Below are 24,213 nucleotides of genomic sequence, written 5' to 3'. Positions count from 1 at the left end.
GAGAGCATTTCAGTGATAGTGATTACAACTTCCCTGACCTTTACTATAGTCATGGCGAGGGTATGGGAAATTCTTTAATTGGGGGAGGGGAAATGACAATGCTATTAGGGAGGAACTGTGGAGCATAAATTGGGAACAGATACTCTCAAGGAAACTCATTACAGAAAAGTGGAGGTTTTTAAGGGAGCACGAGCTGCAAGTGCTGGATAGATTTTTCCTACTGAGGCAAGGAAGGGATGGTAAGGTGACGGAATCTTGGATGACAAGAGATGTGTAACATTTAGTCAAGAGGAAAAAGAAAACTGACTTAAGGTTGAGGAAGCATGGATAAGACAGGGCTCTAGAAGGTTACAGGATAGCCAGGAAGGAACTGAAGAATGGACTTAGGAGAGCGATAAAGGGTAATTATAAAGCTTTAGTGGGTAGGATTAAGGAACCCTCCCCCGCCAAGGTTCTCCACTCGTGAGGAACAAGAGGAAAGCCCAGAGGGAGGGTAGGACCAATCAGGGATAATGGAGGGAACTTGTGCCTGGAGCAGAGAAGATAGGGGAGGTTCTTAATTAATACTTTGCTTCAGTATTCACTAGTGAGAGAGAGAAACCTTGTCGTTTGTGAGAACACTGTGAAAGAGGCTGATCTGCTCGAAAGGTTGATGATAAGAAGGAGAATCTGCTAGAAAGTTTGAAAAACATAAGAGTAGATAAGTCCTCCGGGCCAGATGGTATATCTCTAAGGTTACTATGGAAAGCGAGGGCAGAGATTGCTGTGCCATTACTGATGATCTTTGCATTCACACTGTCCACTGGAGTAGTACCAAATGATTGGACGGTGTCAAATGTTATTCCCTTGTTCAAGAAAAGAAATCGGGATAACCCTGGGAATTACAGACCAGTCAGTCTTAAGTTGGTGGTGGGTAAAGTATTGGAGATAATTCTGAGAGACAGGATTTAGATTTTTAGAAAAGCATAGTTTGATTAGAGATAGTCAGCATGGCTTTGTGAGGGGCAGGTCATGCCTCACAAGCCTTATTGAATTCTTAGAGGATGTGACAAAATGCATTGAAGGTAGAGCAGTGGATGTGGTGTGCATGGATTTTTGCGAAGCATTTGATAAGGTTCCTCATGGTAGGTTCATTCAGAAAGAAAGGAGGCATGGGATCCAGAATTGGCTGGCCCTGAGAAGACAGAGTGGTACTGGATGGAAAGTATTCAGCTTGGAGCTTGGTGACCAGTTGTGTTCTGGGACCTCTGCTCTTGGTGATTTTTTAAAAGATGACCCTGATGAGGAAGTGGAAGGGTGGTTTGGTAAGTTTGCCGATGACACGAAGGTTGGTGGAGTTGTGGATAGTGTGGAGGGCAGTTGTAGGTTACAATGGGATGCAGAGCTGGGCTGATAAGTGGCAGATGGAGTTCAACCTGGGAGAGTTTGAAGCGATTCATTTTGGAAGGTCAAATTTGAATGCAGAATACAGGGTTAAAGGCAGGATTCTTGGCAGTGTTGAGGAACAGAGGCATCTTGGGTCCACATTCATAGATCCTTCAAAATTGCCACCCAATTTGATAGGGTTGATAAGAAGGTGTATAGCGTGTTTTCTTTCATTAACAACATGATTGAGTTTAAGAGCCGTGAGATTGTGCTGCAGCTCTATAAAGCCCTGGTTAGACCATGCTTGGAATATTGTGTTCAGTTCTGGTCGCCTCATTATCGGAAAGATTTGAAAGTTTTAGCGAGAGTGCAGAGGAAATTTACCAGGATGCTGCCTGGACTGGAGGGCAAGTCTTATGAAGAAAGGTTGAGGGAGCTCGCGCTTTTCTCATTGGAGCGAAGAAGATGAGAGGTGACTTGATAGAGATGTGCAAGATGACGAGAGGCATAGATACAGTGGATAGCCAGAGACTTTTTCCCAGGGCAGAAATGCCTATCATGAGGGGGCATAATTTTCAGGTGATAATAGGAACATTTCGGGGAGATGTCAGAGGTTGGTACTTTGTTCAGAGTATTGGGTATGGGGAATGCACTGCCAGCAGTGGTGGTAGAGTCAGAGACATTAGGGATATTTAAATGACTTTTGGATCGGCACGTACGTGATAGTAAAAGGATAAAAGGTTGGCAGGGGCCAATTGAGAGTCAAATGGCCTGTACTGTGCTATACTGTCCTATTATTTTGTCTCATCTCAGCCTGGTTTCTGAGGTCTGTCTGCAGTTGAGTTCTCTCCAAGTACTTTAAGAGCACAAGGGCAACTGGAGAGAAAAAGGCCCCTTAACGATCAACAAAATCATCTTTGTGTTGAACCTTAAGAGATGGGTGAGACATTAAATGAATATTTTGCATCTGATTCGACTGTGGAGAAAGAAATTGAAGGCTAGAGAACTCTGGGAAACAAATATTGATGTTTTGAAAGCAATTCTCATTAAAAAAAAAGGGGCAGTGCTGGACATCTTAGAGCTGATCAAATCTATCCCAGGATGTTGTGGGAAGTTAGGGAAGAAATTGTGGTGCCCCTCCAAACATTTATATCATCTGGAGGGTGGCTAATGTTGTGCCTTTATTTAAGAAAGGCTAGAAGGAAAAGCCTGGAAACTACAGATCTGTGAGTCTGACATTAGTCACTGGGTAAGTTGTTGGAGGTGTTTCTGAAAGATAGAATTTACAAACATTTGAAGAGACCAGGATTGATTAGTGATAGTCAGCATGGTTTTGTGCAAGGGAAATCATGCCCCTCAAACTTGATTGAGTATTTTGAGGTATTAACAAAAAAAAGTTGATGAGGGCAGAGTAATAAGTGTTGTTTACTTGGACTTTGCTAAGGTTCATATGGTACATTAATTAGTAAAGATGGATTACATGGGATCCAGGGTGAGCTTGCCATTTGGATATAAAATTGGCTCTATGGTGGTTGAGGATTATTTTTAAGACTGGAGGCCTCTGACCAGTGGTGATCCACAGGTATCGTACTGAGTCCACTTTTGTCATCTATATTTTCATCCAGATCATTTATGTAGGAGGCATGGTTAGTAAGTGTGTGGATGACAGCAAAATTGGTGGGGTAGTTGGCAGTGAAGAAGGTTATCTAAGATTACAAAGAGATCTTGATCAATTATGTTAATGGACTGAGGAGTAGCCAATTGAGTTTAATTTGGATAAGTTCAGGGTATTGCATTTTGTAAAACAAATAAGGGCAGGGCTTCTACAATTAATGGTAGGGCCTTGGGTACATAGAACATAGAACATAGAAGAATACAGCGCAGTACAGGCCCTTCGGCCCTCGATGTTGCGCCGATCAAAGCCCACCTAACCTACACTAACCCACTATCCTCCATATACCTATCCAATGCCCGCTTAAATACCCATAAAGAGGGAGAGTCCACTACTGCTACTGGCAGGGCATTCCATGAACTTACGACTCGCTGAGTGAAGAACCTACCCCTAACATCAGTCCTATATCTACCCCCCCCTTAATTTAAAGCTATGCCCCCTTGTAATAGCTGACTCCATACGTGGAAAAAGGTTCTCACTGTCAACCCTATCTAACCCCCTAATCATCTTGTACACCTCTATCAAGTCACCCCTAAACCTTCTTTTCTCCAATGAAAACAACCCCAAGTGCCTCAGCCTTTCCTCATAGGATCTTCCTACCATACCAGGCAACATCCTGGTAAACTTCCTCTGCACCCGTTCCAGTGCCTCCACATCCTTCCTATAGTATGGCGACCAAAACTGCACACAATATTCCAGATGCGGCCGCACCAGAGTCTTATACAACTGCAGCATGACCTCAGGACTCCGGAACTCAATTCCTCTACCAATAAAAGCCAGTACGCCATATGCCTTCTTCACTGCACTATTTACCTGGGTGGCAACTTTCAGAGATCTGTGTACATGGACACCAAGATCCCTCTGCTCTTCCACACTACCAAGTATCCGACCATTAGCCCAGTAATCCATCTTTTTATTACTCTTACCAAAGTGAATCACCTCACACTTAGCTACATTGAACTCCATTTGCCACCTTTCTGCCCAGCTCTGCAGCTTCTCTATATCCCGCTGTAACCTGCCATATCCTTCCTCACTGTCTACAACTCCTCCGACTTTCGTATCATCCGCAAACTTGCTCACCCAACCTTCTAACCCATCCTCCAGGTCATTTATAAAAATGACAAACAGCAATGGTCCCAAAACAGATCCTTGCGGAACACCGCTAGTGACGGCACTCCAAGATGAACCTTTGCCATCAACTACTACCCTCTGTCTTCTTCCAGCCAGCCAATTCCTAATCCAAACCTCCAACTCACCCTCAATGCCGTATCTCTGTATTTTCTGCAGTAGCCTACCATGGGGGACCTTATCAAACGCCTTACTAAAATCCATATATACCACATCTACCTCCTTAGTCACCTTCTCAAAGAATTCAATAAGGTTTGTGAGGCACGACCTGCCCTTCACAAAACCATGCTGACTATCCTTTATCACATCATTCTTATCCAGATGTGCATAAATCCTATCCCTTACAATTCTCTCTAAGACTTTGCCCACAACAGAAGTGAGACTCACTGGCCTATAGTTACTAGGATTATCCCTACTCCCCTTCTTGAACAAGGGAACCACGTTTGCTAGCCTCCAGTCCTCTGGCACTACTCCTGTAGACAAAGAGGATACAAAAATCAAGGCCAATGGCTCTGCAATCTCCTCCCTTGCTTCCCAGAGAATCCTAGGATAAATGCCATCAGGCCCAGGGGACTTATCTATTTTCACCCTTGCCAGAATTTCCAATATCTCTTCTCTACATATCTCAAAGCCATCCATTCTACTTATTCGTGCCTCGGTATTCATATCGACAACAATGTCCTGTTCCTGAGTGAATACTGACGAAAAGTATTCATTCAGTGCCTCCCCAATCTCTTCAGCCTCCACACGCAACTTCCCATTACTATCCTTGATTGGACCTATTCCTACCCTAGTCATTCTTTTATTCCTAACATACCTATAGAAAGCCTTAGGGTTTTCCCTAATCCTACCAACTAAGGACCTTTCATGTCCCCTCCTTGCTGCTCTTAGCTCTCTCTTCAGGTCCTTCCGGGCTACCTTATAACTCTCAATCGCCCCTATTGAACCTTCACGCCTCATCTTTACAAAGGCCGCCCTCTTCCATTTAACAAGGGATTCCAACTCCTTATTAAACCACGGCTCCCTCACACGACCCTTTCCTCCCTGCCTGATAGGTACGTACTTATCAAGGACACTCAATAGTTGCTCCTTGAACAAGTTCCACATATCAATTACGCTCTTGCCTTGGAATCTACTTTTCCAATCCACACATCCTAAGTCATGCCTCAACGCATCATAATTTCCCTGCCCCCAGCTATAACTCTTGTGCTGTAGTACACACTTATCCCTCTCCATCACTAGAGTAAAAATCACCGAATTGTGGTCACTGTCCCCAAAGTGCTCACCTACCTCTAGTTCTAATACCTGGCCTGGTTCGTTACCCAGAACCAAATCCAGTATGGCCTCACCTCTTGTTGGCTTATCTACATATTGTGTCAGGAAACTCTCCTGCACACATTGGACAAACACTGACCCATCTAATGAACTTGAACTATAGCTTTCCCAATCAATATCAGGAAAGTTAAAGTCTCCCATAACAATCACCCTATTACTGTCACTCTTCTCCTGAATCATCTTCGCAATCCTTTCTTCAACGATTCTAGGACTATTAGGAGGCCTGTAAAAGACTCCTAACAGGGTGACCTCACCTCTTCTATTCCTAACCTCAACCCAAACTACCTCAGATGGCAAATCTTCGTCCATCTTACTTTCCACTGCTGTAATACTATCTTTGACAAGCAAAGCCACACCCCCCCCCTCTTTTACCCCTACCTCTGACCCTACTAAAACATTTAAACTCTGAGAGACTCCGAGCTTCAGGTTCATAAGTCTTTGAAATTTGCATTACAGGTAAACAGGATGGTTAAGAAGGCATTTTGCAAGCTTACCAATATTGCTCAGACCTTTGAGTACAGGAGTTGAGACATCATGTTGAGGGTGTACAGGACGTTGGTGATGCCTGTCCTGAGGTACTGTGTGCAGTTCTGGTCTCTCTGTTCGAGGAAGAATATTATTAAATTGGAGCGGGTTTGGAAGAGATTTAACAGGATGTTGCTGGGAATGGAGGGTTTGAATTATAGAAATAGGCTGGGACTTTATAAAGGTTGCTCCCCAATCACCTTCTCTCCAGTGAATACAGGTTTATAAAATCGTGGGTGTAGATGAGGTGAGTAGCAAAGGTCTTTTCCCTAAGGTGGGGGAGTTCAAAGCTAGGAGACATATTTTGAAAGTGAGAGGAGAAAGATTTTAGAAAAGCTGCGAGGCGTAACTTTTTCATGTCGTGAAGTGAAGTGATGGATGCAGGTACGATTGTAATGTTTAAAAGACATTTGGATAAATGCATGAATAGGAAATGTTTGGAGGGATATAGGCCAAATGCAGACAGGTGGGACTAGTTTAATTTGGGAACATTGTCAGCGTATATTAGTTATGCCTTATGACTCTGAGTTGAAATAGTAGATGTAAGAGCCAGCAGTGATGTCTGCAGCAATGGATTGGAATGTGTTGACAGTGGTTTGGCACATAGGGCTGTGTGGAGTGGGGTGCGGGTGTAAAATTAACATGCAGAGTTTGACCGACTGGGAGCGGCTACTGGGCATGTTGTACAAAGTTTGGGGCTTGGGGAAGTCTGAGTATGTTGGAAAGGAGAGGCATTTGAGGAATGGATAAATGTGTTTTATTCTCTTTTTAGCTTTTGGACAATGCAGCCTTCGGTCTAACCTACCTTTGAACCCAGCATTGTCCTCACTATCTCTGGGGTCCAGGGTCTTGACCTCTGATCTTACCCCAATTAACCAAAGATCCCTTGTCTGCACAACCATTTTTAAAAGGCATTTCACTGAGCCAGGAATTCTCCCTCTTTCGTGCAATAGATGGAGAGGAATTTAAGTGTGTACACGAAAATTCTCTTGATTCAGTAGGATGTACCTACTAGAGAAGGTGCAAAACTTGACCTACTCTTGGGAAATAAGTCAGTGGGGGAGCACTTTGGGGCCAGCGACCATAATTCTATTCGTTTTAAAATAGTGATGGAAAAGGATAGACCAAATCTAAAAGTTGATGTTCTAAATTGGAGGAAGGTAGGTATAGGGAATGCTAGATGACTAAAGAAATTGAGTGTTTGGTTAAGAAAAAGAAGGGAGCATACGTCAGGTATAGACAGGATAGATCGAATAAATCCTTACAAGAGTATTTATTAAAGGCAGTAGGAGTATACTTAAGAGGGAAACCAGGAGGGCAAAAAGGGGACATGTGATAGCTTTGGTAAATACAGTTGAGAATCCAAAGGGTTTTTACAAATACATTAAGGGCAAAAGCGTAACTAGGAAGAGAATAGGGCCCCTCAAAGATCAGCCACAGGAGGTGAGGAGATACTAAACAAGTATTTTGCATCAGTATTTACTGTGGAAAAGGACATGAAAGATATAGGATGTAGAGAAATAGATGGTGACGTCTTGAAAAATGTCCATATTACAGAGGAGGAAGTGTAGGATGTCTTGAAATGCATAAAAGTGGATAAATCCCCAGGACATGATCAGGTGTACTCTGGAACTAGAGAAGTGATTGCTGGGCCTTTTACTGAGATATTTGTATCATCGATAGTTACAGGTGAGGTGCCGGAAGACTGGAGGTTGGCTAACGTGGTGCCACTGTTTAAGAAGGGCAGTAAGGACAAGCCAGGGAACTATAGACCAGTGAGCCTGACGTCGGTGGTGGGCAAGTTGTTGGAGGGAATCCTGAGGGACAGGGCGTACATGTATTTGGAAAGGCAAGGACTGATTCGGGATAGTCAACATGGCTTTGTGTGTGGGAAATCATGTCTCACAAACTTGATTGAGTTTTTTGAAGAAGTAACAAAGAGGATTGATGAGGGCAGAGCAGTAGATGTGATCTATATGGACTTCAGTAAGGTTTTTGACAAGGTTCCCCATAGGAGACTGGTTAGCAAGGTTAGATCTCATGGAATACAGGGAGAAGAGAGAGGGTGGTGGTGGAGGGTTGTTTTTCAGACCGGAGGCCTGTGACCAGTGGAGCACCACAAGGATCGGTGCTGGGTCCACTTCTTTTTGTCATTTATATAAATGATTTGGATGTGAGCACAAGAGGTATAGTTAGTAAGTTTGCAGGTGACACCAAAATTGGAGGTGTAGCAGACCGCTAAGAGGGTTACCTCAGATTACAATGGGATCTTGATCAGATGGGCCAATGGGCTGAGAAGTGGCAGATGGAGTTTAATTTCGATAAATGCGGGATGATGCATTTTGGGGAAAGCAAATCTTAGCAGGACTGTACGCTTAAAGTTAAGGTCCTAGGGAGTGTTGCTGAGCAAAGAGACCTTGGACTTCAGGTTCATAGTTCCTTGAAAGTGAAGTTGCAGGTAGATAGGATAGTGAAGATGATGTTTGGTTTGCTTTCCTTTATTGGTCAGAGTATTGAGTACAGGAGTTGGGAGGTCATTTTGCAGCTGTACAGAACATTGTTTGGCCACTGTTGAAATATTGAATGCAATTCTGGTCTCCTTCCTATCGGAAAGATGTTATGAAACTTGAAAGGGTTCAGAAAAGATTTACAAGGATGTTGCCAGGGTTGGAGGATTTGAGCTATAGGGAGAGGCTGAATAGGCTGGGGCTGTTTTCCCTGGAGCAGCCCCTGGAGCTGAGGGGTGACCTTATAGAGATTTATAAAATCATGAAAGGCATGGATAGGATAAATAGACAAAGTCTTTTCCCTGGGGTGGGGGAGTCCAGAACTAGAGGGCATAGGTTTAGGGTGAGATCTAAGGGGCAACTTGTTCACTCAGGGTGGTACGTGTATGGAATCAGCTGCCAGAAGAAATGGTGGAGGCTGGTACAACTGCAACATTTAAGAGGCATTTGGATGAGTATTTGAATAGGAAGGGTTTGGAGGGATATGGGCCTGGTGCTGGCAGGTGGGACTCAATTGGGTTGGGATATCTGGTCGATATGGACGAATGGGACCAAAGGGTCTGTTTCCATGCTGTACATATCTATGACTCGGTATAATTGAAGAGGAGCGGGGAGCTATCTTCTGGATTCTGGCCAATGGTTATCCCTCATGCAACAAACAGTAACAGATTATCTGGTCATTTATCACATTGCTTATGGGAGTTTGCTATTGATAAACCAGTTGCCATCTTTCCTCCATTAAAACTGAAAATGGAGCTTTGGAGACATTATGAAGCTGTGAAAGGTTCTATCTTAATGGAAGCTTTTTCTTTCTCCTAAACAAAATATTGACAGCCAAAGAAGATGACATTCATGACATGAAATCCTTTTATGCCCTTAATACTGAATTCCAAATTTGCCGAAACTGTCAAATATCTGAAAATCTTGCCCCAGCATTACGTTGTAATCGGTGTCTTATATGTCTGTCAGCCATGGCAACCTTTGCCCATGACGTTAGGGTTGTCAGGATTGGTCGTCTGTTAATGCACAGTTAGCCCTTTAAATGTCTTCTGTTTCTACCTGCAATGCAGTGAATAAAATTGAAAAGTAGTGTTTCAGCCTGTGTTAGTGGTGACAAGAAAGGCTTCTGTTATAAATAACAGATGACTCAAAATCTTGACTAGCTATACTAGTTGCAAATGTTGGTCCAAGCAATTATATAGCAGAGGACAACAGACTAATAGCTTATCAAGTCCACAGATCCATAGGTCCCTGAAGGCCGCAGGACAGATGGATGAGAAAGCATATGGGATACTTGCCTTTATTAGTCAAGGCATTACATACAAGAATAGAGAGATTATAACAGAGCTGTATACAACGTTAGTTTGGCCACTGCAGAAGTACTGTGTGAGATTTTGGTCACCACATCATTCCTATAGAGTAAATGCACTGAAGAGAATGCAAAGGAAATTCGCTAGGATATTGCCCGTGCTGGAATAATTTAGCTATGAAAAGAAACTAGTTAGACTGGGGTTGTTTTCAGTAGAACAGAGAAAACTGAAGGGTGATCTGATTGAACTGGACAAACTTTTGAGGAGCAAAACAGAGGTGTCAATAATCAGAGGGTACAGTTTTAAGGTAAAAATGAAATGTTGGTGAGGAAGATACAGAGATACTTGCATCGAGACTAGAAGAGATTGAGGTTCACAAGGAAGAGGTTTTAGAAATACTGCAGAGTGTGAAAATAGACAAGTCCCCTGGGTCAGATGGGATCTATCCTCTGGGAAGCAAAGGAAGAGATTGCCGAGCTTGGCGTTGATCTTCAAATCATCATTGTCTACAGAAATAGTGCCTGAGGACTGGAGGATAGCAAATGTGGTTCCAGGGAGTCTCACTTCAGTTGTTGGTAAAGTTTTGGAAAAGGTTATAAGATAGAGGATTTATAACCATCTAGAAAAGAATAATCTGATCAGGGACAGTCAGCACCGCTTTGTGAAGGGTAGGTCGTGCCTAACGAATTTATTGACTCTTTTGACAAAGTGACCAAGCAGGTAGATGAGAGTAAACTGGTTGATGTGGTGTATATGGATTTCAGCAGGGCATTTGATAAGGTTCCCCACAGTAGGCTATTATACAAAATGCGGAGGAATGGGATTGTGGGAGACAGCAGTTTGGATCAGTAATTGGCTTGCTGAAAGAAAACAGAGGGTTGTAGCTGATGGAACATGTTCATCTTGGTGTCCAGTTACTAGCGGCGTATCGCAAGGGTCGGTGTTGGGTCCACTGCTGTTCGTCATTTTTATAAACTACCTGGATGAGGACTTAGAAGGGTGGGTTAGTAACTTTGCAGACGACACTAAGGTTGGTGGAGTTGTGGATAGTGACGAAGGATGTAGTAGGTTGCAGAGAGACATAGATAGGATGGCAGAGCTGGGCTGAGAGGTGGCAAATGGAGTATAATGAGGACAAGTGTGAGGCGATACACTTTGGCCGGAGTAATCAGAATGCAGAGTACTGGGTTAATGGTAAGATTCTTGGGAGTGCAGATGAGCAGAGAGATCTCTGTGTCCATGTACACAGATCCCTGAAAGTTGCCACCCAGATTGACAGGGTTGTTAAGAATGCATACAGTGTTTTGGCCTTTATTAATAAAGGGATTGAGTTCCGGAACCAGGAGGTTATGCTGCAGCTGTACAAAGCTCTGGTACGGCCACATTTGGAGTATTGTGTACAGTTCTGGTCACCGCATTATAAGAAGCATGTGGAAGCTTTGGAAAGGGTGCAGAGGAGATTTACTAGGATGTTGCCTGGTATGGAGGGAAGGTCTTACGAGGAAAGGCTGAGGGCCTTGAGGCTATTCTCATTAGAGAGAAGGAGGTTGAGAGATGACTTAATGGAGACACATCAGATAATTAGAGGGTTAGATAGGGTGGACAGGGAGTGCCTTTTTCCAAGTTTGGGAACGGCAAACACGAGGGGACATAACTTTAAAGTGAGGGGAGATAGGTGTAAGACAGATGTCAGAGGTAGTTTCTTTACTCAGTAGTAAGGGTATGGTATGCCTGCAACGGTAGTAGATTTGTCAAGTTTAAGTGCATTTAAGTCATCATTAGACAGGCGCATGGACATACATGGAATAGTGTAGGTTAGATGGGCTTCAGATTAGTATGACAGGGTGGCGCAACATCGAGGGCTGAAGGGCCTGTACTGCGCTGTTATGCTCTATGTAAGTCGCAGGAGCTTTCAAAGAAACTGAGGAGCAGTTTTTCACCCAAAGGGTTGTGGCTGTCTGGAACTCCACTATTTAAAGGGGTGGTCAAGGCAGGAACCGTCAAAACATTTAAGTATTTAGATGAGCACTTGAAACATACAAGTCTATGAGCCAAGTGCTCTAAATGGGATTAGAATAGATAGGTGCTTTTTTTCAGTGCAGGAATGTTGGAGCAAAGAGCCTTTTTTCCAAGCTGTAAAAATTGTATGGCAAAGGAAAGGTGAAAGAACCTGAGACTGGTCACTGTTCAGAAAAGCCAACAGGAAGGTCATGTTATGGAGTTTTCACATCCATCTGAGATTGATGAATTGAACCTGCAAATGTGTTTTGAGGTTGACCTATGTTTGAGGAGATGGCCATGCTCTCCAAAGAGAGAAGTGCACAGTCAGTTTAGATTGAGAGCAAGTTTGGAAGAGTTTAGAAGAAATGGAAACTATTTTGAGAATAGTATACAGTGCATGTATTTGTTCATTTACTGATGTTTGTGAATAATTGAAATCTTGGTCTTGAATTCTTCAACTGGAATCTCTTGTTTTGACTCTCTATCTCGTCTTTTCTAGCGCGGGGTGATGGGGGTGGGAGAAATCCTCTTCTGATTCATTATTTATCTTAACTGAAAGTCAAATATTGCATTTGCTAGAAATCTTCGTTTTTATTTCATTATTTTTCTTCCATTTTCTAGGGGATGAATTTCATTGCTGGTTATTTACTTATAGTGACCAAGGATGAAGAGAAGTCCTTCTGGCTGTTAGATGCCCTGATTGCAAAGATAGTACCTGGTACGTCAGCTGTGAATTATTGTTGTACTTTGCTGTGATGCAGGTAATTCTGCAGCAGTATCTCTCTGTACTTTACGCAAGTAACACAGCTACTTTTAATGTTTAAATGCTTTCATTGGTCAATTAGGCAAAATATTAAAGAAGCCTCCCCCAATGTTGCATAATTTACTTTACAAGAAAGTGAGGACTGCAAATGCTGGAGATCAGAGTCAGAGTGTGGTGCTGCAAAAACACAGCCAGTCAGGAGAATCGACGTTTCGGGCATCCTGATGAAGGGCTTATGCCAGAAACGTCGATTCTCCTGCTCCCCTAATTTACATTAGACCCAAAATGAACTCAACAGGAAGAGGTGAAAGGAAATACATGGCATTGTATTTTCTGTTTGCAGATTGCATTAACTGTTTCTGAGATTTCATTTTCTGTATCCATCTCCTACTGGGGGCCAAGAACTGGATCTTTACACTGCAGCAGCTCAGGTCCTACATTATTGACTGAAAAGTGAGGTCAACAGCTCTGCACTCCTGAGTTTACAGGCTATACTATATCGAAAGGAAATGCAGCCCCAAACCACTGGATATCACCTTAGAGTAAAGTCATAGAACATTACAGCACAGTAGGTCTTCCGACCCTTGATGTTGCGCTGACCTGTGGAACCAATCTGAAGCCCATCAATCCTACACTATTTCATTTTCATCCATATGTTTATCCAATGACCATTTAAATGCCCTTAAAGTTGGCAAGTCCACTACTGTTGCAAGCAGTGCATACCAAACTGCTATTACTCTCTGAGTAAAGAAACTACCTTTGATATCTGTCCCATATCTATCACCCCTCACTTTAAAGGTAGTGCTAGCCATCACCATCTGAGGAAAAAGGTTCTCACTGTCCACCCTATCTAACCTTCTATTGTCTTATATCTCAATTAAGTCACCTCTCAACGTTCTTCTCTCTTAAAACGAAAACAGCCTCAGGTCCCTCAGTTTCTCCTCATAAGATCTTCCCTCCATACCAGATAACATCCTAGTAAATTTCCTCTGAACCCTTTCCAAAGCTTCCACATCCTTACTATCATGCGGTGACCAGAACTGTATGCAATGCTCCAACTCTGGCCGCACCAGAGCTTTGTACAGCTGCAGCATGACCTCATGGTTCCGAAACTCGGTCCCTCTACTAATAAAAGCTAACACAGTGTATGCCTTCTTAACAACCCTATCAACCTGGGTGGCAACTTTCAGGGATCTATGTATATGGACAGCGAGATCTCTCTGTTCATCTACACTACCAAGAAGCTTACCATTAACCCAGTACATGATTTTTGAAAATGTAATAAACAGTGACAATATAATCTAGAAAAAAATTCAGCGAGAGGCATTTGGAAGAATTTAGAGGATGTAAGGATTAGAGTAGGAGTGCTGTGAATCAATCAGCCAGTGAAGCTATTAGCACATTGAATCTTGAGCCATGTTACCCAAAAAAGCTCAAAATTCAGGATATGACTGAATTTGTTCTGGCTACTGGTTTAACACCACTTGGAGCCAAATTCTGAATCTGATTAAAAGAGATACCCAGGCATTGCAGATGCTGTAGGGAAGCCAAGGTAAACTGAGAGCTAAGATTTGGAATTGATTAGGTACAGATTGTGGGAATGTTCACATTAGGGAAGGTCAACTCAGGATTCTCTTCTTGAGAGAAATGGCATCCTAAAGAAAACCTGTTTAATATACAGGGGAACCTCGATTATCCGAACGTGATGGACGGGCACTGTTTCATTTGGATAATCGATCATTCAGTTAATTGATTAAAGGCCTTTCCTCTGGGGCTTGGAGTTTTTAAAGTCTGCTCCCCATTCAGGAGACTGCAGCAGCACACAGTGCGCAAGATCCCACCTCCAGAAACCTGTCCAACCCTGCCCATGCCCCCAACACTCTGCCCCTGCCCCAAATCCCATCCAATCCTGCCCCCGCCCCCCTGCCCCAAATCCCGTCCAATCCTGCCCCCATCCCCAACACTGCCTCCCTGCCCCTAATCCTGTCCAATCCTGCCCCCGCCCCCAACACCACCACATGCCCCAAATCCCGTCGAACCCTGCCCACCCCAAACACCGCCACCTGCCCCAAATCCCGTCCAACCCTGCATCCACCCCCAACACCGCCCCCACCCTAATCCCGTCCAATCCTGCCTCCGCCCCCACCCCAAACACTGCCCCGCCCCCAATCCTATCCATTTCTGCCCCCACCCTGAGCACTGCCCCACCGCCCCAATCCCATTCAACCCTGCGCCCACCCCCAACACCGCTCCCCTGCCCCAATCCCATCCAATCCTGCCTCCGCTCCCACCCTGAACACCGCCCCCCCCGCCCCTTAATCCCGTCCAATCCTGTCCCCGCCCTGAACACCGCACCCCGTCCCTAATCCCATCCAACCATGGCCCTGCCCCCATCCTGAACACCGCCTCCCTGTGTCCAGTCCTGCCCCTGCCCTCACCCCGAACACTGCCCCCCTGCCCCAAATCCTGTCCAACCCTGCCTCCACTTCCTGTCCCCAACAAGGCCTCCTGCTCCACCACCCCCAATCTTGTGGAACACAGCCCCCTGCCCCCAATATCACTCCCTGCTCCCAACACCGTGCCCCCGCCCCCAGTCCTGTCCAACACAACCCCCCAGCCCCAACTACGTCCATCACCTCCCCCTGCCCGCCCCATATACACTCGTCCCTCTCCGGGGCAGCTGGACTGGTCACCAACAAGACTGCTGCAGTTGCCTTTGTTGGGTAAGTGTGTGCACGCATGCTACACACACCCCCACCCGCATACACCCCACCCACACACACACGCACCCTCACACCCCCCCATGCACATCTCCCCCACACTCACCCCCCACATTCTGAATGGGCATGATACGGTAAATGCTGACAAATTGTTGTCCATGAACGGCAAATCTCAAACCAGGGTGGGCACAATCTTAAGACACTTTAAGGTCTCCATATACCTGCCTTTGGCCTGTATCCCTCAATATATTTGCTTAAGAAAACTTTATTTATCTCAGACTTAAAGCTTAACAACTAATCTAGCATCAACTGCTATTTGTTGAACAGAGTTCCAAACTCTACCACCCTTTGTGTAGAAATGCTTCTTAACATCACACTTGAATTGTCTGGTCCTGAGTTCTCGAGTCTCCAACCAGTAGAAATACATTATCTTAACTCCTCTGTCTTTTCCTAATTATACCTTGAAGACTTTGACCCGATGACTCTTTAGCCTCCTAAATTCTAGAGTAAACAACCCAAATTTGTACAGTCTCTCCTCATAACTTGATTCCTGAAGTCCAGTTATCATTCTTGTAAGGTCAACACATCCTTCCTAAGATGTGGTATCCAGATCTGCTCACAGTACTCCAAGTGGGGTTTAGCCAGGGGATGCAATTTAAAAATAACAGCAATTTTACGACTGCTAAGATTTTTTTCCTCAGAGTTGTTAGTCTGTGCAGGTCTTTTTCCTAGAAACCAGTGGTGGTTGAATCCTTGAATTTATCCAAGGCAGAATTATTTAGATGTTTGAGTGACAAGGGAGTCAAGAATATGGAGGGGCAGACAGGAAAGTAAAGTTGAGACCAACCCAAATGGTGGGTGGACTTGAGGTGTTGAATAGACTATTCTTGCTCATAAGTCCAATGCTGCTGACACTGCAATGTACTAATGCTGAGGATTTCAAAGATTAAACACATGAACATATGAACTAGGAGTAGGCCACTCAGCTGCTCACCTCTACTTTTCAGTAAAATCATGGCTGATCTATTTGCATCACACTCCCCACCAATCTCTGAAAACATCTTAATGACACCCAGACAAATGCACAAAGCCACTTAAGATCCCACTTTGTATTTTGGGGAACAGAAGCACTGATCCCATTAAATGGATTCGACTTGAAGAGCTACTCCTGTTCCTATACTCCTACATTTGTGTCCTTTCTTACAGGAAATGTTCCCCTTGACCTGTAAATACTATTCTGCTCGACTACAAACAGTATCCTGGGTTTAGTTTGCAGCTGCTGTAGCTGAAAACACAGGGATTAATTGTGTCTGCTGTGAGCATGGACTAACTGGCTGCCCTGACGCAGCCTATAACCGCTCAATAAATCTTTCCCCAATTAGATCTGACAGACCTTGACCTGATTCCATTGACATATGTAGCAGTAAGTAGTTAAGTTGTCTAAACAAAACTGTAAACACATTCTTTTAGATCATTTGACATACATACCAAAAGCTTTAAAAAAAAACTAACCACACAAGAGGTACTCTATCACTTCCAGGTATTGAAATCATTTCTTTGAATAGGCAAAAATATTTTATCTCTTGCTTTCTATATTTTATCACTGCACATCACTTGCAACATTTCTGCAGCTTAAATTCGACAAGTTGACCTACAAAAATCAAGGACAGTGAGACTTCTCAGTTGCACAAAATAAACAAGTAACAAAGGTCCAGTGAGAATGGAGGGAGTTCCCATAGTTATGGAGGATGGACAGAGGGGACATGTTTCAGGGATATTCCAATACGAGGTTTATTGCTTAGCTTTCCCTCTATTTGGATTCTAGCCAATTTACTGCAGTTTGTAAGAGTGCCTCACTGGCAGGGAATTAAACTTTCCTTGTGAATTCTATTGGTATCAGCTCAATCAACTTATTTTCATCAGTTCAAGAACACAGGTTCTTCAGCTCCTTGAGCCTTACTTTTAATTTATCTCACCAACATTTACTCAACTCTGTTCTTCATCCTTAATAATTTCACCTCAATAAATACTCAGTCTTGGTCCTGAAAACCTGGACTGGAAGAATGGGAAACAGAGTGCAATTGAAACTTGTTTGCAAGTTGTATAATGCCCCTCAACCCTGTAGCAGCTATTGCTGAAGTCAAATGGCACAGGACTGACGTGAAGAAAAATAGTGATGGGATAACTAACCTCAAATGCAGGCATGCCTCTGCAGTCAAGTGACAGGGCAGCACAGCACCGGTGGTTGAAGTAAGAATGCTGCTCTCGATTGATGACCCTCTGTCTCAGTCTCTTGCACATGGTGATCACAACTATCTTGCAGAGGCCACATATGTTTCGGGCCACAGCACATCCATTGTCAATCAATATGCCAGGAGTATGCGAAATGCTAGCTGTTGATGGTCTGGTTCTTTATTGAAACAAAGAACCCCTTACACTGACTGCTTTACACAACCTCAGGACATTCCCAAGTGGTTTAAGCTTTACTGGATTAAGTATTTTGAAGTATATTTATTGTTATAGTTTAGGAAACAAAGAAGCCAATTCGATCAAGCACTTTCAAACAGTAATGCAAAAGTAATCTGATAATCAGTTTCAGTTAGTTAGTTATTGGCCAATGCTTTGGGAGTAGTCCTTCTCTCTTTGCAAAACACCATAGGGCTTTTTTGGGGTTCACCTGATAGGACAAGTAAGACCTTGGTTTAATGTTTCATCTAGAAGGAGGCAGGTCCAACAGCACAGCACTCCCTTGGTGACTGGATGCTATCTGAGGGCACCTTCTATTACCTATCCAAAAGGCAAATCATAAATTTCTTCTATTTATGCTTCTTGCTATAAAACCAAGCTTCTGGTAATAGAGCAATGCCTTTGACTAACCAGGAGCTGGTAAGTCTTTTGAATCAGAAATTGGAATGTTATCAACTGTACCACAACTGTGTGAAGACTATGTTCTACAGCTGTTAGAGTGCACATGGTTGTCTCTGAGCACTGTCTGCACAATAAGTACATCAGTTTGGCTTTACTGGCTGGTCACCCTGGCATGCCATGATCATCTGGTAAGTTGGCGTGTAAGACACACTAGTCAGGCTGCTTCTAAAGACTTGGCAAAAATCCCTAACCCCCTCACATTCACATCTAATGACATTATCCATCATTCCATGCCAACCCAGTTCATCATCCATGTAAATGAAAGTACTCAATGAATCATCTTCCACAGCTTTGTATAGCTAGCACCAAGGTCACGTTTCTTCAGGCTGTATAACCTTTATCCCCAGATGATCTAATTCATACCTGGCAAGGATTATCAGAATTAGTGCTCGCTGATGAAGAAACTGCGTATCACAACTTATTAATGCACTGTGAAGCACAAATCCATCCTAGTTGGTGAGATAGAAGACCTTATTTCTCCTGTCTGTGCAGGTTTCTTATTAAACAATTGGGGGTTGTATGCATTTTTAATGTTAGAGAGTGTACCACACTTGTGGACATTGAATTCTGACAGTCACTGTTTTTGATTTGCCCCAGTCCCACTGTAATTTTCTTTATTCAAAAGAAATCAGTATACTTCTGTTTTTGGCATTGTTGTAAATTCTGACTCCATCTGTGGGGATCCAGCAGCTTATTTAACAGGCTGCATCCTAGTGTATCTATTTCATGAGGAGTAGAGAAATGTCAAAGTGGAAGTTCTGCTTTTTAATGAGGTTTCTCTGGGGCAAACATGAGGCAGTCATACTTTTTCTGTCATAACCGTGTCTCCACAAAACCTTAGGTGGAGTGTAATCTAGTGTTAACTTAGCAGACTTCCTCTGCATTAAAGTCTAACATTTCAGTTAGCACTACCATACCCTAGATAAAACCAAACAATAGATCCACCCATTCTGGATTTCAGAAAACACTATGAGCAGTTTATCCTTAACAATTTGGATTTTTTTGGGGTGGATTGCTGGAACTAAAGTTTGTCAGTTTGTAATTTTGTTTGCATATCAAAAGCAGCTTTTTGCAAAAGATTCTGACCAAAGAGCACCAATTCTGATCCAGAGCATTATTTAATTAGCCAGTGCAATGCTTCTGGTTGTCTAAAATATGCCAGAAACTGTTCCTTTAATTGGGTATGATTCATCAAAACTTATCACAGTTGCTATGTTCCTGTTCCTGTTCAGCTGTGTTGCTAGATTAGCAATCCACAGGCAGATAAGGAAAACTAGAGCAAAAACAGAAAATGCCAGAAATACTCAAGAGGTGCAGCTGCATCTGAGGAGAGGGAGAGAGAAACAGTGAATCTTTCAGGTTATTTGCTTTTCATCAGAACGAGGTGCATAACCTTGAATTATTGGTTCCATTTTTCTCTCCGCATCAATGACATTCAAAGCTCAAAGAAAATCCAGGCAAAGCTTGATAGGTACCCCACCAAAAATTGCAGTAAGTTGGCAAGGCTTCTTTGACAGCATTTGCCATAAGCATGACCACACCCCTTCAGGACAAGGACATAGGAACACACCACCTTCTAGTGGGCGGCACGGTGGCACAGTGGTTAGCACTGCTGCCTCACAGCGCCAGAGACTCTGGTTCAATTCCTGCCTCGGGCAACTGTCTGTGTGGAGTTTGCATGTTCTCCCAGTGTCTGCGTGGGTTTCCTCGGGTGCTCCGGTTTCCAAAAAATGTGCAGGTTAGGTGAATTGGCCATGCTAAATTGCCCGTAGTGTTAGGTGAAGGGGTAAATGTAGGGGAATGGGTCTGGGTGGGTTGCTCTTCGGAGGTTCGGTGTGGACTTGTTGGGCTGAAGGGCCTGTTTCCACACTGTAAGTAATCTAATCTAATCTAATCTAATCTATCTGGAACTATATTGCTGTTCCTTCACCTGGAACCAGCCTACCTTACAACAGTGGAAGTACCCTCGGATGGTTCACCATCACCTTCTAAAAGGCAAATGTGGATAAGCCATAAATGCTGACCTTTCCAGTGACACCTACATACCATATTTTATAATGAATGCAATAATTTTAAAAATTAACCCCTGAACCATCTTTAACTGTCAATGCCAACATCCTCATGTAAGAGGAGGTGATTTGACGTTTGAGCCTGTTTTGCCATTCAATATGATCGTGGCTGATCCTCTATCTCAACACTATCCCTTATTTGTTTTCAGGCCAAAGACTCTTTCAGATAAACGACTCATTGTGGCATCGAAGAGGTGTTTGTCCGCTCTTAGGACCTTTAGCAAGTAGGAGATTCCTCTCACTGGTGAGGCCAAGTCAGTCAGAGTGACTCAAACAGGCTCAAGGGTAGCAGAGTGGTCACATATTGAATGTTGTCTGAGGTAGCTTCTTAAGAAGATAATTATGTCATTCGTCATACAGAACAGAAACAGACCCTTTGGTCCAACTCTGCCATGCCAACCAAGTTTCCCAAACTAAACTAGTTCCACTTACCTGCATTTGGCCCGTAAACCTTTCCTGCGCATGTACTTATCTGAATGTCTTTTAAATGTTGTAACTGTACCTGCGTCTACTAGTTCCTCTGACAGTTCGTTCCACATAAACCACTGCCTATGTGAAAAAGTTCCCTTCCGGTCACTTTTAAATCTTTCTGTTCTCACCTTAAAAATATGACCCCTAGCTTTGAACCCCTCCCCTCTCTTTTTCCTCCCCCTCTATCTGAGGGAAAAGACTGTTGCTATCCACCTTATCTATGCCCATCAGAATTTTATAAACCCCTATAAGGTCACCCCTCAACCTCCTACAAGAAAACAGAGACACCATGGAGAGAAACCCAAGGAGAGACAGTGAAGGACAGACAAGTTAAATACTTTATGGTATAGTGAGCTGTAGAAAATACATCTTGTAAAACTTCCTTCCTATGTTTCATGTAAAGTCGTTTTTTTTTCCTTGGTTCACCTTATCAGAATCATTTTCATTCCACCTTACATGTGGTAAAGCTTGGGAATTGTAGTATCTAAAGCACATAAAAGGTGGTCTTTGTCATATTCCATGGGCTATGCCATTTTTAATTGGATTAATGAGGCTGTCTGAGTTCACATCAGGTCATGTGTAATGTGAGGCCCCACTTTGGGAGGGATCAGTCACACCAAACAATGGAGAAATTTAGTTGAATAGTACAGTAAATTTCTGAATTATCTAGAACCACTGGTGTCGAGTGAATGGTGGTTTCCCCTCCAGTTGAATTGGTGTCTGTTGTTTTTGCCAGATTTCTACACTCCGACAATGATTGGGTTAAAGACAGATCAAGAGGTTCTGTCTCAGCTGGTAAAGATGAAGGTCCCTGCAGTGGCTGCATTAATGGAAAGACATAATGTGATGTGGACCTTGGTTGTGGGGCGATGGTTCATCTGTTTGTTTATCGACATTCTCCCCGTGGAGGTAAGTCCATTGGACAAGAGAATCCTAGTCCTACTATATTACAATCGCTCACGCCATTCGTGGCTTTACAAATCTCCCTATCTTGTGTCTGCTCTCCTAAAATTTTGTTTTCTTCCCAAATTATTGCTGTGTCTTTTAAAGCATTTGCTCACTATTCCTTATAATTTCTGGTATGTTAATTGTTTGCAATCATTAAGAAATTGATCCCAAAAACAATTGTATATGTATATCGTGTCTTAAAGGTTTAGCCCCAGAGGCTAAAGGGTCATCGGTTCCAGGTGACAAGTAACCAGTTCTCCTCATCTGCCCTAATCCACTGGCCTTGAAGTAGCTATAATATAAATTCAAGAGCATCGTGCTGGAAAAGCATGGAAGGTCAGGCAGCATCCGAGGAGCAGGAGATTTGCCATTTCGGGCAAAAGCCCTTCATCAGGAATCAATAATATAAATCCTATTTGCTTGAGCTTTACATGATGATTTGGTTGTTGGAATCATAATTTAACCTGCATGATGCTCAGAACTCCCAATTTCTTAAACAGGTTATAAATGGAGAACAATAATGTTTGAAATGGTATAAAAGTTGATGCTAAATTTTCTAGTGAATGGTGCCATCAAGTGTGTAGATGGGATAACTGCTGCATGAGTACTTCTGCAATCATGGGCTGCTTGTCAAAGCTGTCAGTCCTATTCTACTGCAGCCTGCCAAGGCTGTACAAGGAGATGAGGGATGCGAATCTTGATGCAACAGTCTCAGTCCCTGGAGGTTGCACCACCACACGGAATACCTCCTTTTGGCATGTTTAGATCATATAGCTCTTGAAATTGGAGGGAAATTAGCTGATACTGCATAAGGTCAGTCAGTCTGATAATTTACCTAATGTAGCTGGGGTATGGGAACTAAGACAGAATAGTGGAGGAGAATAGCAGGATTCACAAAATACTTGATAGAAGCAACTGACAGTACAGTAGAGAATAGCGGGGTGGTGAGAAACAAAATTTAAATTGAGTTACTGTGTATTTATGTGAGTGCACTAAGCACAGTAAATATGATAGGGCAGTTAAAGGTACAGATTGCCATGTAGAAATAGGATGATATGGCAATAATGGAGACTTAACCCATGGCAGGATGAGACTCTGTTAAATATTCCTTGGTATGAAGTATTTAGAACAAAGAAGAGGATAGAGATGTTGATTAAAGAGATCACTACAGTGCTGGACATCTCTGGGTTCAAGAACAAAATCAATTTGGTAGAGCTAAGGTACAAAAAGGATTCAGTTACATTGCTTGGTGTAGTTTATAGACTACCAACTAGTGGGAAGGATGTGGAACAACAAATTTGCAGGGAAATTAGAGATAGCAACATTATAGAGTAGTTATAATGGGAGATGTCGTTTACCCAAGTATAGACTGGATGTTAGTAGTGTAGAGAGCAACGACGGCCAAATGTTCCTGGGTTACGTGCAGGAGAGCTTCCCAAAGCATTATGTATCCAGTCCAAAAAGAGTCATAAATCTGTGGAATTCCTTTTCGTACAGTACTGGGGAGACTGGGTTAAGTATATTCAAAGCTGAGATAAACAGATTTCTGATCATTAAGGGAAATCAAGAGTCATGTGGAAAAGGCTGGAAATTGGAGTTTAGGATTATCAGATCAGCTCTTTGGAGCAAACTTAATGGGCTAAATGGCCAATGTGTGCTGCCATATCTTATTTCTTCCAGAATGGATGCACTGTTGGACCTGGCTCTTGGAAATGAGCAAGGACTAAGTGGATCAAGTGTCTGTAAGGCAGGATTTAGGACATAGCTGTATTGTAAGGTTCTGGATGGTGATGGAGAATGACATTTAAAATTCTGGGGTGAGAAAACTCAACCAACTGATGGAGAGCAGAACTTAATGGGGCTAGTACGTAAAACTTGTTTTGACAAATTATGTCAGCACAATGTGGGTGGCATGGTGGCACAGTAGTTAGCACTGCTGCCTCACAGCGCCAGAGGCCTGGTTTCAATTCCCACCTCAGGCGACTGACTGTGTGGAGTTTGCATGTTCTCCCCGTGTCTGCGTGGATTTCCTCTGGGTGCTCCGGTTTCCTCCCACAGTCCAAAGATGTGCAGGTCAGGTGAATTGGCCATGCTAAATTGTCCGTAGTGTTAGGTAAGGGGTAAACGTAGGGGTGTGGGTGGTTTGCGCTTCGGCAGGTTGTTGTGGACTTGTTGGGCCGAAGGGCCTGTTTCTACAGTGTAAAGTAATCTAATCTAATCTAATCTCGTACAGAGCTGGAGAAGATTGGCTACATCAGAGATTGGTGAGAAAATTAGAAAATAAGCAACAGGCTCTCTTCATACAGGTGATGATTCAGGTCTGGTTGTGGTGTATTCCCTCAAATGGGAAAGGTAGGAGAATTCCCAAACTGACAAAAGAGATAGAAATTAAGATATAGAAGGAAAGTGTGTTTATGACAGGTCTCAAGCAGATAATACAATTGAGAACCAAATGGAATACTGAAGGTTGA

General features: G+C 43.2%; 1 protein-coding gene across 2 annotated transcripts in view; it reads left to right on the top strand.

Annotated features, from left to right (window-relative positions):
• grtp1a (growth hormone regulated TBC protein 1a) overlaps nucleotides 1-24,213 on the top strand; it is a 77,078-nt gene that overhangs the window by 40,845 nt on the left and 12,020 nt on the right. For both annotated transcript variants that reach the window (XM_072584716.1, XM_072584718.1), the window contains 2 exons: nucleotides 12,465-12,561; nucleotides 21,531-21,703. In XM_072584716.1, the coding sequence (XP_072440817.1) occupies nucleotides 12,465-12,561; nucleotides 21,531-21,703 (270 nt within the window). The remainder of the gene's footprint in view (nucleotides 1-12,464; nucleotides 12,562-21,530; nucleotides 21,704-24,213) is intronic.

The sequence above is a fragment of the Chiloscyllium punctatum genome, chromosome 15, assembly GCF_047496795.1.
Source record: "Chiloscyllium punctatum isolate Juve2018m chromosome 15, sChiPun1.3, whole genome shotgun sequence".
NCBI classification, from domain to species: domain Eukaryota; kingdom Metazoa; phylum Chordata; class Chondrichthyes; order Orectolobiformes; family Hemiscylliidae; genus Chiloscyllium; species Chiloscyllium punctatum.
This window is presented reverse-complemented; position numbering and strand designations above follow the sequence as displayed.